At 33.3% G+C, this 17711-nt stretch overlaps 2 protein-coding genes across 2 annotated transcripts; both read right to left on the reverse strand.

Annotated features, from left to right (window-relative positions):
- Nucleotides 1–6830: 6830 nt before the first annotated feature.
- On the reverse strand, nucleotides 6831–12681 carry LOC111008869 (Cysteinyl-tRNA synthetase, class Ia family protein). Its single transcript, XM_022281725.2, has 10 exons — nucleotides 12189–12681; nucleotides 11912–11975; nucleotides 11217–11378; nucleotides 10810–10980; nucleotides 10220–10501; nucleotides 9954–10079; nucleotides 9489–9692; nucleotides 8866–8967; nucleotides 8381–8642; nucleotides 6831–7260 (listed from the first exon to the last, which is right to left on the reverse strand). The coding sequence occupies exons 1-9, from the start codon at nucleotides 12569–12571 to the stop codon at nucleotides 8406–8408; spliced, it is 1731 nt and encodes a 576-aa protein (XP_022137417.1). The 5' UTR covers nucleotides 12572–12681; the 3' UTR covers nucleotides 6831–7260; nucleotides 8381–8405.
- A 721-nt stretch (nucleotides 12682–13402) lies between these two features.
- On the reverse strand, nucleotides 13403–17449 carry LOC111009919 (ER membrane protein complex subunit 7 homolog). Its single transcript, XM_022283160.2, has 7 exons — nucleotides 17218–17449; nucleotides 17008–17051; nucleotides 15490–15598; nucleotides 14927–14990; nucleotides 14716–14832; nucleotides 14501–14609; nucleotides 13403–13830 (listed from the first exon to the last, which is right to left on the reverse strand). Exons 1-7 carry the CDS (start codon nucleotides 17298–17300, stop codon nucleotides 13742–13744), a joined length of 615 nt encoding a protein of 204 aa, XP_022138852.1. The 5' UTR covers nucleotides 17301–17449; the 3' UTR covers nucleotides 13403–13741.
- Between the last annotated feature and the right edge of the window lie 262 nt (nucleotides 17450–17711).

Genomic DNA, 17711 nt, shown 5'->3' on the forward strand with positions numbered 1-17711 from the left:
GATTAGGATTTGTGATCAAACCGGAGATTCTCCGACCCGATCGATCAGATATCCATAGAGATAAAGGTTTCGTGGATTTTTTTCTACCCCTATTGATGATTGTCCCCACGCAAATACAGTACTATAAAAGAAAAAAAGAAAAGCCATTTCTCACGAGAGAAAAGAAAAGAAAAAATCTTGATTTTTTTTTAAGATAGGGAGAATCTTCAAAATTTTAATGCGGACTTTTATTAGTAAAATGACAAAGGACCAATTGGTGACTACTAGGAATAGAGACGTTACTAACGTGATGCACTTGCTAGTACTAGTACATCTGAGAATTCTTAATTGGCTAGTTGTAAATAGACCCAGACTGTGGGACAAAGGATTATCCCGGACCTACACCGAGGTATTGACGGTGATTCTCAAATATCGCAGAACAGAATTTGATACGATGAGATAGAATGCAATAGAAACAAAGACACAGGGAACGGGTTACCTACTCTTAACGGTCAAAGCGAACCCTTTCATTCCGAAAAAATACCATTTATGGGTATTTCAATCGAAATATCGGAAGGGGGCGGTAGCTCTTTTTCTCGTTCTTGAAGTGATTCAACTCATCATTTTCGTTGTACTAAAAAAAACTCATCATTTTCTGATTGTAAATTAAATATTTTAATAACCGTACAACACTTAATAATAACAATAAAAGACTAAAAGATACATTTTTATTACTTTTTTTTAGTACAAAAATAAATTTGGTATGAAAATTGGGTATTTTAATGAATGATATATTAATGGAGAAAATCCTCTACATAATATTTATGATTATAGTTTGCTATTTTCGATCATATTTACTTTTTTTAGTACTTCATATTTATTTATTTATTTGAAGGAAACGATTTTCTTTTTTCTTTTTTTAACTTATTTTTTATTTTTTGAAGAATTCTCCCACTATTTATTCCTTTCTAAATATCTCTCCTCTCAATGGTAGTATAAGTTCTCAGGTCCATACCAAGCATGAAGGTTTTGGTTTCTCTTTCTCTGACTTAACAAATAGAATATGTGTTTTTTTCCTTTCAAATCGATCATCTTAATAGAAATACGTTAAGAGACTCAATCAAATAAGAAATTCATCGCTTATATAATCAAAGATCACCTTGAAATTAAGATGAATTACTAATGACCTGGACAGATTCAAAACAACAATTTTACAAATGCACATATTTTTCTGTCGGAAGAATAACCTATGTTTTTTTAGAGATATTTTTACTTATTTTCACAGTTAAACGACGGTCCTCTCTCCCACTCAATTATTCGAATATCAATTACGCAAATTTAAGTACATTGACATTGGATCAAGAAAATTATAAAAATAATTTGAAAAAAACAACATGAATATATTAAAATATAGTTCATATCATAAACCCTAAATACCATTACAACTAAGAAAGAAGTTGTCCTAAGGGCACAACAGCCCAATGGCAAGAACATAGAGTCTTGTGATACCATCTACTATTGAGCTTAATACTAAAAACTCTCGACAAATCTCGAGTCCAAAGCAGAATTATAAAGGTAAAAAGTTAAAAGAGGTATCGATTTCAAGTTATAAAAGAAACCGAGGAGGGAAGTTAAGAACAAGAAACTTGAGAGAAGAGGGGCTTGAAAGGGAAGGCATTGTCCCAAGCATAAGTGAAGGAGATGGGTTTTGGTTTGAAGATTGGTTCACCATTATTAACCAAACAAACAGACCCAAAAACCATTAAAATGGAGGAATCAACATCCTCCACTGTATTAAATCCATTGCAATCAAACTTCACACTGTATTGAGAACAAACACAATTGTTTGTGATTGTGGCTCTCCATTCTTGCTTCCCTTCAACTTCACTTCCAGTTGTGTTTTGCCTGATTGTAATGTCACCCAATGAGCATTGGCAATTGCCTGCAAAATCATCCGAAACAAAACTTTCAAAATACAGTACAACAAGACGGGTTACAAAACGTAACATGCTAGCTAGTTTAGTTCGATCCCCTGAATAGCTTTCAGATGTTTTGTTTTAGTGCTTCAATTTTGTAAAAAAAAAAGAGATTTAAGTATAATTGATTTTCCTAAAATCAAAATTTTAATTTGCCAAACATGATTACTAGAAAGTAAAATGATTTTGACAATGGCAAAAGTAAACCAAAATCACTCCCCAAACACACCTTTAGTTTTGTCTCTCTTGTTGATTTTTAAAGTAAATCCATCAGGAGAGAAAGGTAGCTTTATAGAACTCAAACGTGTGGGTGTAACTAACATGTCTTGTCTTCTGTTCATTTCTTAATTACTCTCGATAAGTAAATGTTGATCGTAGACACCCGTCGTAGTAGGTAATAAATGTTAACTTTGAACGTAAAAGCTAAAACAAAGTATTTTAAAATTTAGAGGCAAAAATGAAGAGCAAAGAACATGTTTTATAAAACTATATGTACCTTTGGAAAGGAGAGAAAAGAAGAAGAGTAGAGAGAAAAGCTTGATTGAGGCAAACATTTTTGTGGTTTATGGAATAATAAGTTGTGTTTTGTGGATAGAAATAAAGTTGGAAAGTGTGGTCTTATTTATAGAGACCATTTTGAGGGATATAATTAATGCACAAAAAAGAAAAAGAAAAAAAAGAGCATAAATCAACAATTTTTATTTGTCAAAGCGAGCATAGCTCAGCGGTAATTGATATATACTTCAAAGCGAGAATTTGTGAGTTCGATTCTCACCGCACGTACGTATTGTACTTAAAAAAAATCAATAACTTTTATTTAAAACCTTTCCACGAGAGGTGGTAAGCAAAATTGCCAAGTAATTTAATTGAATCAATTCTTTTGGGAAGTCATTAATCACTTTCCTTCTTAAGAGACACACATTACCGGTTACATACAGCAAAATTTTAAATGTCGAAGCCTTCAATAGACATTTATAAATAATAAAAAATTCTTAACAAATAAAAACTTTACCATTTTAAAATAAGTTAAAAATGATTAATATTAACCTGACGTCTATATTAGTGATATTTTATTGATATTTTTTACAATACTGTATGAAAATGTCAATAATTCACCTCATGTCGTTGTCAAACTTATGAATATATGAAAATGTCGATAAAAAATATTTAATAGCTTACCTATGGCTATAGATTTGGTCTCAAATTTTTGAATTGTATCTAAAGGTTCATGGTTCATTTTTCTATTTAGTTCTTGCTATTAATATCCATCAATGAAATGTTCATTTAGATTTTTTTTTATTTAACTTATAATTAACAACTTATCACTTGTATAGTATATTCTCTAAAGAAAATGTTAATAAATATATATAAATATATATATATATATATATATATATATATATATATAAACGGGTTAAATGATCATTTTGGTTTTCTTCTCCTAATTCTATTATAGGTCAAGTATTTTGATCAAATATGGTAAGATATACAATATATGAATTAAATTTACCCAATCCACAAGTTTAAGCTTTTGGATTGAATGATGGTTTATTCATCTTTAAGATGGTATCAGAGCGGGAGGTTTTGTGTTCGAATCCTAATTGTTTCCTCCCAATTTATTATGATACCCAATACTAAGGGAACTTTTTTTTAGCAAGAAGATTGAGTGTTTATATATAATACATGTCCAGACAGCGCGAGAATAGGTAAATAGAGACAATTGGAAGTAACACTGAAGGTGCATATATATTTAATTCATATAAAAAAGCAGTAGAAATTAGTAATTAAACTGTGTTGTGATTGTGAAGAAATAGATAGAGATGGAAGTAGTAAATAGGTAAATAGTAAAATTAACCACAGTAAGTTGTGGAGGAGAGGGGGGTGAAAGGGTAGGGATTATCCCAAGCATAAGTGAAGGAAATGGGGGCTGATTTGAGGAGTGGCCTTCCACTGTTAAACAGACAAACATTGGCAGCACTGTTCAGTATTGCTGGATCAACATTCTCCACTGTCTGATATCCAACGCAATCCAACAATATGCTTAGCTGTGAACAACCACAGTTGTTTGAGATTGTAACTCTCCATTGTGTCTTTCCCAGCACTTGGGATCCTGTCGGGCTTTGGCTCACTTTTATGTTACCCACAGAGCATTGGCAATTACCTGAAATTCCAAAATCATATGGGTCAATTCCGTCCTAAGTTTCCAGTCAGTGCTTAAGACACCTGTGTACGACTAGAAGGTTGTGATCAGTTTGAATCTCCCACCCTGGATATGGTACTCAAAACGTAAAAAAAAAAAACGATTATGAGTTTGGTCCATTTACTTCCAAATAATATATACGATCAAAACATGGTGGATTAGAATGTCGTGAGTTCGAATCTCCTACCCCAGATATTGTACTCAACAAGAAAATAGAAACATCATGAATTCCTAGTCAGCCTGAGTATAACTCAATATGTTAAGGCATTTATGTATGATCAAAAAGTCAGTTTGAATCCCCTGCCTCAGATATTGTACTAAAAAAGAAAAGAGAAACACATCGTGGGTTTCTAGTCAACTTGAACATAGTTCGGCGGGAGTTCGAATCTCCCACCCCAAACGTTGTACTTAAAAATAAAAATAAAAAGGAAAAACCTACGAGTTACTCGTATATGTATGTACCTTTGTAGAGGAGAGAAAAGAGAATTAGTACACAAAAAAGCTTCATGGGGACTGCCATTTTCAACCCTTCTTTTCTTTTCTTTTCTTTTCTACTCAGAGAATTAACAGGTTGTGTTTTTTGTTTGATGTGAAGTGAGTTTGGAGGAAGTAGTGTAGTCCTATTTATTGGAAAATTTTGTGGAATGGTGTTTGGGAATGACAAATTTCAGGTATATTTTTTTATTGTGTTTCCATTTAAAGACTAATTTCAAATAAAACCAAAAATTGCCAACTAGTTATTACATAATTTTATTACTTCACAATCAACTTTCCAAATGTGATTATCTCAAGATTTAACTCATAAGAAATGAAAGTAAAAGGTGATTTGAACATCGACCTCAAAAAAGGAAGTTATACGCCTTTATTATTTAGGCATGTTTATGTTTATCTTTGTATATACTAGTTTGATACCAAGTACAAATACGCTAATATTTTCTATTTAACTTAATTTTATAATAACATAAATAAATGAGAAAAACAAATATCACTAATAGCAAAATAATAATAATAATAAATAAATAAAGAAAATTAAGATGTATATATACAAACTTCATTGAGATATATGTACTTTACTAATTTAATCATTTAATCTATGAGTGTATTTAAAATGTATTATTTCGTACCTCTTATTTTTAATTAATTTTAGGTTACATTTCATATTTTTTAATATATTGATTGAAAAACGTATAATTACTTTAATTTTTCATTTTAACAATGTTATTTTATCTAATTTTGGCACATTCTTTTTAAAAAATATTTTGTTTGTTTATTAGAAATTCTAAAAAAATTTCAAGCTAGCATTTTGTTGTATATTAAACACTTTAGTTTTACTAATTTAACTTCATATTATAATTAAAATTATTAAAAAAAAACCTTTAAATTATATTATATTATTAGAAAAGGAAGAGACAAAAAGTTATATATTCCAAACTTTTTAGATTTCATACAAGTTATTGTTCATAATTAATTTACTATTTACAATTAATTAAAACTTTTTTATGTCCTTACGCAATTTTTTTTCAACAAAATCAACATGAGCTTGTAATAGATTAATACATTATTATTATTTTCTAAAAAAACATTTTAAATACATGAAACATTAATTATAAAAGAACAATACAAAACAATAGTAACAAAAGAATAAAAAAAAATCAAACTTTAGCTATACACTAATCTAAAATATGTTGATACTTAACAATCACTATTATTTTACCTCATAAATTATGGAACAATAATTTTGCAAGCCTCAGATTCAAGATATAGATTCGACACAGGTATTCTCTAAAACTTGATGAATATATTATTTTTAGATTAAATAATATTTGAGAGTAATGTTTGGAGAGAATTAAGTGTTGTGAAAAAATAGTGAAAGAAAGTATGTTTTTAGGGTAGTAGGAGATAAAACGTTACAAAATATTTGTAATTCTATTATGAATTGTAATTAAAGAAAATAATTTGATTTTATGGTGAAAACTTTTTGTAACATTGTTTAGATCATGTACATTTATTATTATTGATAATTAATAATCAATAATTATAATAAATTATTAATGACATAATTTGTAAATTAATAAATTAAGGAAGGGACAAGAACGTACAAAAAAATATTTTTCCGAGATCCTCCCATTTTAATATAGTAAAGATATAGATTAATTATTATGAGCAAATCTTTTACAAAAGTATTTATAACAATTTATGGTCATAGATCCACTATTTTCTACCATATTTATTTAGTTATTTAAGGAAAACGATCGTTTAGGAAAGGAAAACAATGCCTTTTAAAATACTTTCTCAAGGGTTAGTATAAGAGTTTTAAGGCCATACAAAACCTTAAGGTAAAAGTCCTTCTAAAATTAGTTAAAATTATAAGTTTACTCCTCAAACTTTGAAGAGAATTTTATTTAAAAAGTGTTTAGTAATTCCCCGAACCTTTTAACTTTGTATCTAAAACTTCGCTGCGGACTTTTTAGAATTTTTTTTTCGAAAACTAATAAACCCACCAGACACAAAATTAAAATATTGTCTAATAGGTCGTTCACCAGAATCAATTGTCATATTTTTGTGGTCAGAATTGGCCAAAGGAAAGTCTTGTCTCCACTCAATTACTTGAAAATCAATTACGCAAATGAGAGCGAGTCGATAACAGAGAAAATTTGAACAATACTCGGAGCATGTTATGCATGCAAAACATTCATATCTTTATTTAATTCATATCATAAACCTCAGAAACCAATACAACCAGCTGAGTTCTTCTTTTATCTGTAAATCGCAGAGAGAGAGAGAGAAATTAATAACCACAGTAAGTTGTGGAGGAAACGGGCTTAAAAGGGAAGGGATTATCCCAAGCATAAGTGAAGGAAATGGGATTTGATTTGCGGACTGGCCAACCAGTATTCACCATACACACATTCCCTTGAGGGTATAAGATTTTTGGATTAACATCCTTTACTGTCTTATATCCATTGCAATCCACCGTTATAGCCATCTGGGAACAAGCAGCACATTCGTTTGAGATTGTAACTCTCCATTCTTGTTTTCCCAGCACTTTGGATCCAGTGGCAGTTTGCCTGACTTTAATGTCATCCAAAGAGCATTGGCAATTACCTGAAAATCATTCAATCCAACAAAAACAATGGTTAAGGCTCAGTTTTGTCAAATGGGTTTGCTTTCAAACATGATGAAAAGATGAGTTTCCATCATATATACCTTTGTAGAGGAGAGAGAAGAGAACAAGCACACAGAAAAGCTTCATGGAGACTGCCATTTTCAACCTGTTTCTACTCAGAGGAGTTGAGATTTTGGTTTGATGTGATGTGAGTTTAGAGGGTGTAGTGTAGTCCTATTTATAAGAAAATTTTTTAGAATGGTTTTTTGAAATGGCAGAAGTTGCAAAAAATGCAACGGTTACAAATCGGGTATTTTGTTTATTGTATTCCTTTGAAAGGGCGATTTCAAATCAAAGAAAATTGCCAAAGTAATTTATTCTTGGAACTTTTCCTTTTATACTCGAGAGAAGAAAAGTTCTGTTTTTGATGTGAAATGAGTTTGGGAATTGTAGTCCTGTTTATGGAAAACTTATTAAATGATATTTTGGAAATGGCAGAAAGAATAGAAAATGCCAGAGGTACAAATCATGTATTCTGTTAATTGTCTACTCATTTAAAGGGAATCAAACAAAATTGCTAAGTAATTATTACAGAATCTCTCCACAATCAACTTTCCAAATGTGATTATCTCACATTCAACTCATTCTCAAAACATTCTATAAGCAATTTCTTTGAGATATTTGAAATTTCTTGGGCTCGTCATAGAGAGTGGGTGTCGATGGTGGAGGAAGTGTTGCTCTACTCTCCCTTTTGCGAGAAAGGGAGTTTCCTTCGGCGGGCGGGGTTCTTTGGGATTTTGTGGGGTATGTGGGGGAAAGAAACAATAGAATCTTTAGGGGGTGGAAAGAGAGTGGGAGTTTGTTTGGGACCTCGTAAGGTTTAATGTCTCTTTATGGGGTCCGTTTCAAATTTATTCTGTAATTATCAGTTAGGTCATATTCTTTTGGATTGGAAGCCCTTTCTCTAGGCTGCCTTCCTTTTTCGGGACTGTATTTTTTGTATGCCCTTGTATTTCTGTTTTGTTTTCATTCTTCTCAATGAAAAGTTTGGTTTCTTATAAAAAAAAAACAGTCTATAAGCAATGAAAATAAAAGGTTGGGAAAGATATTGATTCTTACAAGGTTTTGTTGCAGAAGAAATCATTCAAGTTGAAGCAGCTTGGTGCTCCTGAAGTGAAAGAGGAACGGTTGGTCTCCAAGTTGTTCCATTTGGGCCATCCATTAGAGAAATTCCAACAGTAGCCAGATCGGTCCTGATTGCATCTGATTTTTCATACTCCTTATTCTTTCTTGCTGCATTCCTCTCTTCAATCTTTTGTAGAACTTGATCATTAGTCAACTTCGCGCGTATTAAAGCCTTTTCCTTCAGCTGTTGGAGGGCCTGCAGCAACAAAATTGTTAGCAAGTTTGTTTCAAAATATTCTGCTAAACTTCAGTGGTGCAACAGAGTACCGAGGGAGGCAAGAAGTCTTCGTTTCTTATTCGCTATTATCAGTTTCTGAAGGGTGAGGTTCACATGTCAGTTTATATATTAAAATCTTATGAATACAAAGTACCCAAGATTGTCACAGGATTTGGTTATAGTGACATCAATCTGTTTCTACCTCAGAGTAACTGGCAGGCATCAGTCCTAAGATGGACAACACACTTCCTATGATCTTCTCCAAAGCTGCAAGAGATTCTATTCGAAATTCCTGCTTCTTCCCCTGTAGGATTTCGATTACATGTGTTACAAAGAATAGAAAACTGCAACAAAATATGAGCATATAGATATTCCGATGTTAGTAAGAACAGCAAGACTTATTTTACAAATGAAGGGCAAGCAGCATGAGTTAACAATATGTGAAAGATGCGGGGGAATAGTTACCAAAGTTAAGTGGATACAAACATGATCCTTCTCTCTCTAAAACACTCACTTAAAACTTTCATGATCTTGAACCAAGACTATATCTCGAACATTGTTTAGATGAATCAAATTAATAAGTGAGTCTCATAAATACATGACTATGATTTTACCAAAACATTAATAAATAGGTAGCACATTTTTTTATGAAAAGTCGAGCTTTCCTAGAGAAAAATTAAAGAAACAAACAGATAATACTAGATGAAACACAACTGCACTGAAGCCTAAGATAAGCATGTTTTCTGGACGAGAAGCTGTACTAGATACTCATCTGCTAAACATTGAATATATCAGAATAAATCGAGCTACAGCTATATCTAATACCTTACGAGTATGTAACAAATCATTGATAATTTTCAAAGGATCTGATAACGCTGCCAAAACCACAGGAGTGTGAATATCATCGGACATTGAGGTCAGGACAACATTGTAGAATCTGTTGATTTCTTCCACCACACTTGGGGCAATGGAACCCTTAAAACTTGATTCATCTTGCTGACTAACAACAGCTCTACAGTCATCAAGAGTCTGCAACCATTCAAATTCAGTGAAATTAAATAAATAACGATCCCTAAGATAAAGATGTGTGCATCTTACATTGTGATACAAGAACCACAGGGTCCAAGAAATGAAATTTAAAGTGAGTGGCATTCGTATTTATTGAAACAGCACGATGTTCTCATGTGTATTGTCCATGCCTTTTCTTGTAAGTGTCTACTTAGTGACGATAGCAGTTTCTATGTCCGTATAACCATTATTTATCATAATAAAAATTGCATGCTGTAGTACCTGATAGATGTAAAAAATGCGATCCGAAGCACTTTCAAGCAGTAAATCAGAGTAGTTGATTGGAGAACGATAATGTGTACCCAACAAGAAAAGCCTCAAAGCCAGTGGATGGTAAAGATCTATCACCTGGAAATTAATTGTTATCATATTGAAAACCAACTCTTCTAATAAAAAGAAACAACAAAAATCAGATCCCGCAATGGATTTCCATAAAATGCAAGGAAAAAGGAAAAGGGGAAGTCTAAATGAAAGATTTTTAAATCTACCTGCCGAATGGTGAAAAAGTTCCCAAGAGATTTGGACATTTTCTCTGAGTCAATAGTCACAAAACCATTATGTATCCAGTAGCTTATATTACTCGTTCTGCAAGCAGCACAGCTCTGAGCAATTTCATTTTCATGGTGGGGAAATACAAGATCCATCCCTCCACCATGTATATCAAAAGAATACCCCAGATAAGTTGCACTCATGGCACTACACTCTATATGCCATCCAGGCCTTCCGGGACCCCATGGGCTTTCCCAAAATGGCTCCCCCTCCTTTGCAGACTGCATGACACCAAAGGACTTCAACAATAATAAATAAACAGGACACACATGCGTGAAGAATAAGTAAGGTGAACTATCATACAATTTTGAAGTTCTGTGTTTATCTTTGTCAGTTACACTGATAAGGCAGCTGATCTGTACCTAAAAATGAAGCTTGAATTTTTCAATAGGGTTGTTTAATTTTCTTTATTTATCTCCTATTTAAAAATAAAATAAAAAATCTTTATGTATCCCTTTCATTTAGAGAGTCTCATACTTTGATGCTATGCATGCAAAGCTTATCAATAATACAAGTGAACCAGACTTACCTTCCACAAAGCAAAATCAGCAGGGTTTTTCTTCCTGGAGTCCACGGCAACCCGCTCTCCAGCTCGATTATCCTCTAATTTTCGCCCAGACAATAGTCCATATTTTGGAAATTTATCCACATTAAAGTACACGTCACCCTCAACACAATATGCATATCCATTATCAAGAATCTGTCAAGACACAAAAGAAACAATTAATTGCTTGTCTGCACACCTCCCTTCCTAGAACCAACAGTGCAAGACAAGACAGACACACGCAGAGCATAAAAGAAGCCAAGAAGTGAAAAATATATGCTTATTGAGACAAAATATGGTTTTAAGGCTTGTTGAAAAATCAAGATAATACGATTGCCTTATTAAGTTATAAGTTCAATCAAATGAGAATCAGAAATGAAGGAAAATATTACCTGCTTTATCATATCAATGATCTGAGGCATGTGGTCCGAAACTCTTGGTTCAACTGAAGGAGGCAAGCAATGAAGATACACCATATCCTGACAGAATTCTTCACAGTAACGTTTACTTAAATTAAGCGGATCTTCCCCCAACTCGTTTGCTCTAGCAATTATCTACAGAATTTGAAAAGTGCAGACTCAGGATCCTGTCATAGCATTATGAAACAAGTTGGTACCAAGATAAAGGAAACATTATAATATCAAGCATTGAATAAGTATGAGATGCTCCAGTTCTGCGTATATATTCTTCCTGAAAATTTAACTTCGTGAGGCACTTAGGCTCCCAAATTTATCTACCCAATGCAGTATTACTTTGCTCTCTCTTTAACCGGCACCCCCTTACAGATAATTTATCTACCCAGACTAATCTCACGGTTAACGGATTGACCCTACTACTTCCTTTCTCTCTTTATGAGCCAAGAAAGGGAAACCATTCACTGTGACAGATGTACCTAACAAATCACAGAATCAAGCAAAAAGTAATTGAAAGGGGGAAATTTTTCAGTCCATTCTAGTTCTCGGTCTTCTTGTTAGTATCAATCTCACTTCCTAAAAGGGAGTAGTGAATGTGAAAAAGAAATGACAGTTTGAACATGAGAAAATGAAGTTTCTTAGATAAATGACACCATCATAGCAAATTCACTCACTTTATCATCCACATCGGTGAAATTGCGAACATAAAGCACTTCGTATCCCAAATGCCTCAAATATCTGGTTACGTTTCAACACAGAATGGCAAATCAACAAAAGAACGAAACAAACCAACTCATCACTTCCAATAATAATAATAATAAATCCAAAGAACTTTAAATAATCAAATTCTGGAAAACTAAAGCTTTACCAGTCTCTTCTCCAAGCAACCACGAGTATTCATTTTAAGGAAAACAAAAAAAAAATGAAGTAAAACTCAGAAAGAGCGAATACCTGTAGAGCACATCGAAAGTAACGTAAACACGAGCATGGCCAATATGGCTGAGATCATAAGCAGTGACGCCACAAACGTACATGCCCACTTTACCTTCAACTTTGGGCTTGAACAACTCTTTCTTCCTACTCATTGTGTTGTGCAACCAAAGTTCCGACCACATACTCTCGCGGCCAACAACGCCAATTTCTTTGCAATTCTTCTCACGAACCGGCTGCTGAGATGAACTCAGAGAAGTAGTGAAACAAGCAAAAGTTCTCCCAGAATTGAAGAATGAAAAATGGGAATTGCGGCGAGTCCTGCGGAGAATCGTCTGAGAGAACCGAATTGGGGAGAATTGGGTGAACGTCAATGGCTTGTAGAACTTTAGGAGGGAAGCCATTTTCGCGGTGTTCCTGATTACCCTTCTTCTTCTTCTTCTTCTTCTGGCGCTGGTATAATAATACGTTATCCGCGATTGTGAACTCGGACTTTGACGAGCGATAACTCACGGGTTGACTCGCAGACGCAAACTTGCAATTACATCGTAAACATAAAATAAATACGTATTTTTAAATGTAACAGAAAATTTTAGAACACATCCAAAAATATAAAAAATTTACTATATTAGAAAAAGATTTTAAAATTTTGTGATATATATATATATATATATAATCTACAACCTATAAATATCTCAACCATATTGTTAATGGACGATTCAGTTTGGCACAAGTAATATAAAAAAAAAATGAAAAAATATTTAATAATCCGATTAAAAAAAGGAAAAAGTTTAAGCACATTCAAAATTTACTTTTTATATGTATTCTGCATTTCAAATATTAAAAATAAAATGTATGCTTTTATTTAAGTTTTAGAAAAAACTGAAAATAATAACAATAAACTTTATTTTGTTGTTGCCAAAATTGTGTTTTTTAAAAATGAGAAATAACCAGAAATCATTACTAAATACATATATTTTTCAGAAATTAGACACAAAAGGTTACCTAACGAAACTGAGTAAATTATAACATTTTTTTAAGTTCGAAGACAATTAAAAAAAGAAAAAAAAAGTAATTCAAAAACGACATAGACATATAGATTAAAGAGTAATCTTACACACACATACATCAGATGGTTTGTTTTCTTTTTGAAATTAGTCTTTTGTCACACTATGATAAAAAAATTAAATGAAATAATATATATCATACTAATGCAAGTAGTGAAAATAAAAGGATGAAATATGAAACAATTTTAAAATTGAACTATCAAAATAATGCTTAGTCTAAATTGGGTACAGGCATAGATGATGGTCGTCTATAATTATATAAACTCTACTCAGAGACTCATTAAGAATAATTAATGAAGTCCAAACCAAACTAACGTCCAATAAATATGACTATAAGATTCAAAACAAACACAAATCAAATTTAGCTTCTCCCAGCACTGCTTTAGCCAGAACGGCATCAGAATAACTAGATGATGTCATTTGCTTCGACTTTTAGAAATCCCGAGTTCTTTCTGCAGGAGTTTAGATGCATTGGAGCCGGGGATGTAGTCGGTGTCGGTCGATTCTTTAACGGCCAGCTCCTGGTAGCAAGCTCGATAAGGTCGGGACCCCTTGGTTTCTCATTTCTTCTTGTGCTCTCCTCATTTCTTCAGGATCTGGTCATCAGGAAATCACAAAATCATGTGGTCAGAGACAGAATGATCCTTCTTTACCCCTTGTTTGAACTTTTAAAAAGATATTGAATAAGTTCTTGTTTGCTGTCTCTGATAATAAATTCAATCAAGAACTTGGATTTTAGGACTAAGAAAACTGAAAAGAAAGATCAAGACATTGCTGATAGTGAGAGGAACCAGCAATCTGAACTTCCCCATTTGCTTTTTTTATGATTTACCAAATGAAGTTCCAAGTTCATCAAGAGGGCAGCAGTGATACACAGCAAGATAGTAGCAACAAAAATAGTTTGAAACTTTCAGCTAAAGATTTGGCATGAAAAGATCTCATCTATTTTCAAGTATAGAAATTTATATAGCAGTATTCAAGGGCCCATGCAGAGTGGGAAAAGTAGAAGAATTTTTCACCAACATATCGCCAAAGAATTTTCAAAGAGAGGATTGTGATTGTCGTCACTGATTACAAGTTTCCAGATCTATGGAGAAGAGAACTTTGCATATAAAAATAATATAACTCATTATTCCCTGGGTTGAGTCCAAATATCATAATATAATGAAAGAAAGAACTATCAGCAGCACAGGAATTTGTTTGAGAAGCCTTTTTTTATAAGAAATCAAGTTTTCACAACTGTCTAATGAGCAAATGACTACGTACCTATGTTCTCCATTAACTTGGGCATCAGGAATACAACAATTAGCATGAATCCCACCATCAGACCCATAGGACTTTTCACAACAGACATTATGGAAAAGGGTTCTCGAACCTATAATACAAAGAGATTGAGTTATAATGTGCATCGGCGAGATAAAAATTCCATAAACCTATAGTCCATGAAAAGAAAAAAAGGGAAGAGGTTGTGCCAAACCAACCTCGTAATACTCCTCATCCCTTAAAGGCTCTAAAACAAGTTCGCTCAATGCCCGCCTGTTTTCTGTTAGGGCTGCCTGAACCTTACCTGGGTTTCTGGCACTCACATCAACTCGAACCTAAGGAGTAGAAAAAGAAAGAAAAAAAATGAGTCACATAAAACCAGATTCATAGAAAAGCTGAGAGAGATAATGGAAGAAAATGAAAACCCACAGGAGAAAAGAAATAGCCCAATGCAGCCACTTCAATTAGATGAGTTCCTGCTGGCACATTATAGCTTTAAGAATTAAAGTTAAGGAATTGTAGTGAACCTCAGAAACAATGTACCCGACACCTGTTTGTAAATAGATTGTAAGGCCAAATTCTTTAGCTTTAACTCCTCCAAAATAATAATAACAATAATACTAACCAACCACTGAAAAGCAAAGAACAAAGTGAAGTCAAATGCTACATCGAATTGAGGATTATACAAATGATCAGTGAAGATAATTTTGAGTCCCAAAATAGCAAAGCTGAAAATTAAATTTTGTATGCAAAGAAACTTAAAAATAATATAACTCCCTTGCTTACCCACGGTTAGCCTATTGGTCATTGGGGCCTATGAAAAAATAAATCGGCTTAGAGGGAGGGGAATGAATGAGTTCAAACTAAATATAATAGAGTCAAAGTAGTTCTCCCACGAGATTAGTTGAGTTGTGTGAAAATAAAACATAAAAAATATATATAATTCCTTAACTTGAAGCATTTTCAACTGACTAGAAACATATAAAGGATACAATGAAAAATATCCATCGGGCCTCAAGAAGGTAACTCTTTGGCCACCATTAAGTATGACTTTAATGTTTGATATTTTTCCAGGAAGCCCGTACCCTTTAATCCCGTTGCCTGCGAAAAGCTCAACAAGATGCATTAGCTTAGAATACTGCAACAGTCATGAATATTGACCAAATATAACATTCATTGAAAATATCTTCAAGTTATAATTTTGATCTTTTTAACCCTAACCTGTATTATATTAGTCACACGTAGAAAAGAAACAATTTATGCAATTCAAGTAGAAAAAGAGGAATAATTGAGAATAAAACATGCTATATGAAAAATCTATAGTTATCAGGGATTCGGTATGGACAAAAAGTATAAATAAAATGTTTAATGCATGCCTCGTGTGAAGGAGTGAAGAACACAAATGCTACACATCTGCCTACAGAATTCACTGTTTCTCATAACATGAAACAGAGCTGTGTTGCCTCTCTAATATAAATACTTTTTCCCATTCCAATCTGCGCTAATCCAACCACTCAGAATTTTCAAAGCAGCATCACTATTTTAATGTGGATTCTCAAGTCCATGGTGGAGGGATTAATTATATTAAGGATGAAGGGGATAATCTTACTGAGTGCTATGGTCATGCTGCAGTTTTCCAGACCATAACTTATTTAGACCTTAACCTTCTAGGGAACCCTGGAAGTGAGAACTTCTGGACTTCTACGGCAGAAAAATTCAAAGTAATTCAGGTAAGTAGAACAAATCCTTAACTTTTGGGTGGGGATGGGGAGGGGGAATTTAATGGAAGTAATCTAAATGAGGACTTTTGGACTTCTATGACAGAAAGATTCAGAGTAATTTAGCTAAGTGGAAGAAATTGGGTGGGGTTGGGAATGGGGCATTAAATGGAAGTATTCACCTTGTGAGGTGGGAACACGATTAATATTCCATTGGAGGGAGGATTCTTCTTGGCATATTACTACCAAGAACAAGATTGAGCATCTCTAACAGTTGTGCTTTCCCAGGGGTAGGGTTCCTTGTGAAATCAGAGTGATAAATTGGCTAATCGCCTTTTGTTCCCCTGATGAAGTACAGTTTTGGTTGGCCAATTTGGAGCAATTCAACCCCCCTCCCCCTTTTATTCCCTCGCCATATCGTTGTAATGTTCTTAGCCAGAAATCCTTCCAGAGGAAAAGGCCAAAGTTCATTGATGGTGGGAGATTTCATCAGATAGAAATACATTTGTCTTTTACAAGGGGTTGCTAGAAACTTTGTCAGTTGCAAGATACTATTTCTTCCATGGCCACATTACTAAGTGCTATTGATATTTTTTCTTCCTTATTTATCAATGCCAATTGGAGATTGGAGAACCTTCCTAATCTCCCTTAGCCTAGGTTAAGATATCTTGGCCTCCCTTCTTCTGTAATTCTCGTTTTCCAATGGATAAGGAAAAAAGATATCTATATAACTATCTTGAAGCCCGTATCAAAAAAAGGTCTGAACTAGTAGAATAAGTGGAAGAAACATACTCGGAATCTTCACCCGACCATAGATAGTGTATCCATCGCCGGACCTGCAGAAAGCGACAACAAAATCAAACGACAATGAACGGAAACAGAAACGGATATTTATCAGACGGAATTCATCAACTATTTCTTTCAATCCTCATAAATTGATATTCCCGATAAGTCGAGCAGGCACAAAGTCACAGTGAATAGATTCAGAACACTAAGACCTACCCAGGAGAAATCGCATGCGACGGAGTTAACAGAGATAAGTAAATCTGGATTGAAAGTAAGAGAATGAAAACTTTAGATCGCATTTTCGATGATGATTCTGCTATGGCAAGATCTCGGTCCTCGTGTTCTCAGCTGGGCTTCCGCTTGGTTCTTCTAATTCGTTGCCGACTGTAGTAGGATGAACGGCGAACGTACGACCACCGATTTTACTTAGGGAAATCTTTCGAGGGAGAAATTAATTTTACTTATTTAAAAATTCATCCGCTTTTTTTTTTCTTTTAAGAATTGAGATTTTTTTAGTAGCGTGAAAAATCGAAATTTTGATAGGAGATAAAAGTAGTTGAATTATTTTCATATTTGTTAAAAGATTTATAATTTAAAATCAAGTTTAATTACAAATCTGATGACGGTGAACATAGTTTTCATTTATGCCTATGTCATTTTAAAAGCTTCGATTTAGTCTTTATAATTTGAGTTTAGTTTACCTTTCATCT

This window comes from Momordica charantia (assembly GCF_013281855.1).
Source record: "Momordica charantia cultivar OHB3-1 chromosome 11 unlocalized genomic scaffold, Mcharantia_2.0 BLBB01000011.1, whole genome shotgun sequence".
NCBI lineage: Eukaryota > Viridiplantae > Streptophyta > Magnoliopsida > Cucurbitales > Cucurbitaceae > Momordica > Momordica charantia.

Coding starts and splice junctions, on each gene's coding strand:
- LOC111009919 (XM_022283160.2), bottom strand. CDS start 17,300: ATGCGATCTAAAGTTTTCATTCTCTTACTTTCAATCCAGATTTACTTA. Junction 17,052..17,217: donor TCGCATGCGATTTCTCCTGG/GTAGGTCTTAGT, acceptor CGCTTTCTGCAG/GTCCGGCGATGGATACACTA. Junction 14,833..14,926: donor TGGGCTATTTCTTTTCTCCT/GTGGGTTTTCAT, acceptor TCTACTCCTTAG/GTTCGAGTTGATGTGAGTGC.
- LOC111008869 (XM_022281725.2), bottom strand. CDS start 12,571: ATGGCTTCCCTCCTAAAGTTCTACAAGCCATTGACGTTCACCCAATTC. Junction 11,976..12,188: donor ACTTTCGATGTGCTCTACAG/GTATTCGCTCTT, acceptor AAACGTAACCAG/ATATTTGAGGCATTTGGGAT. Junction 8,643..8,865: donor TGCCTGCCAGTTACTCTGAG/GTAGAAACAGAT, acceptor TTGTTGCTGCAG/GCCCTCCAACAGCTGAAGGA.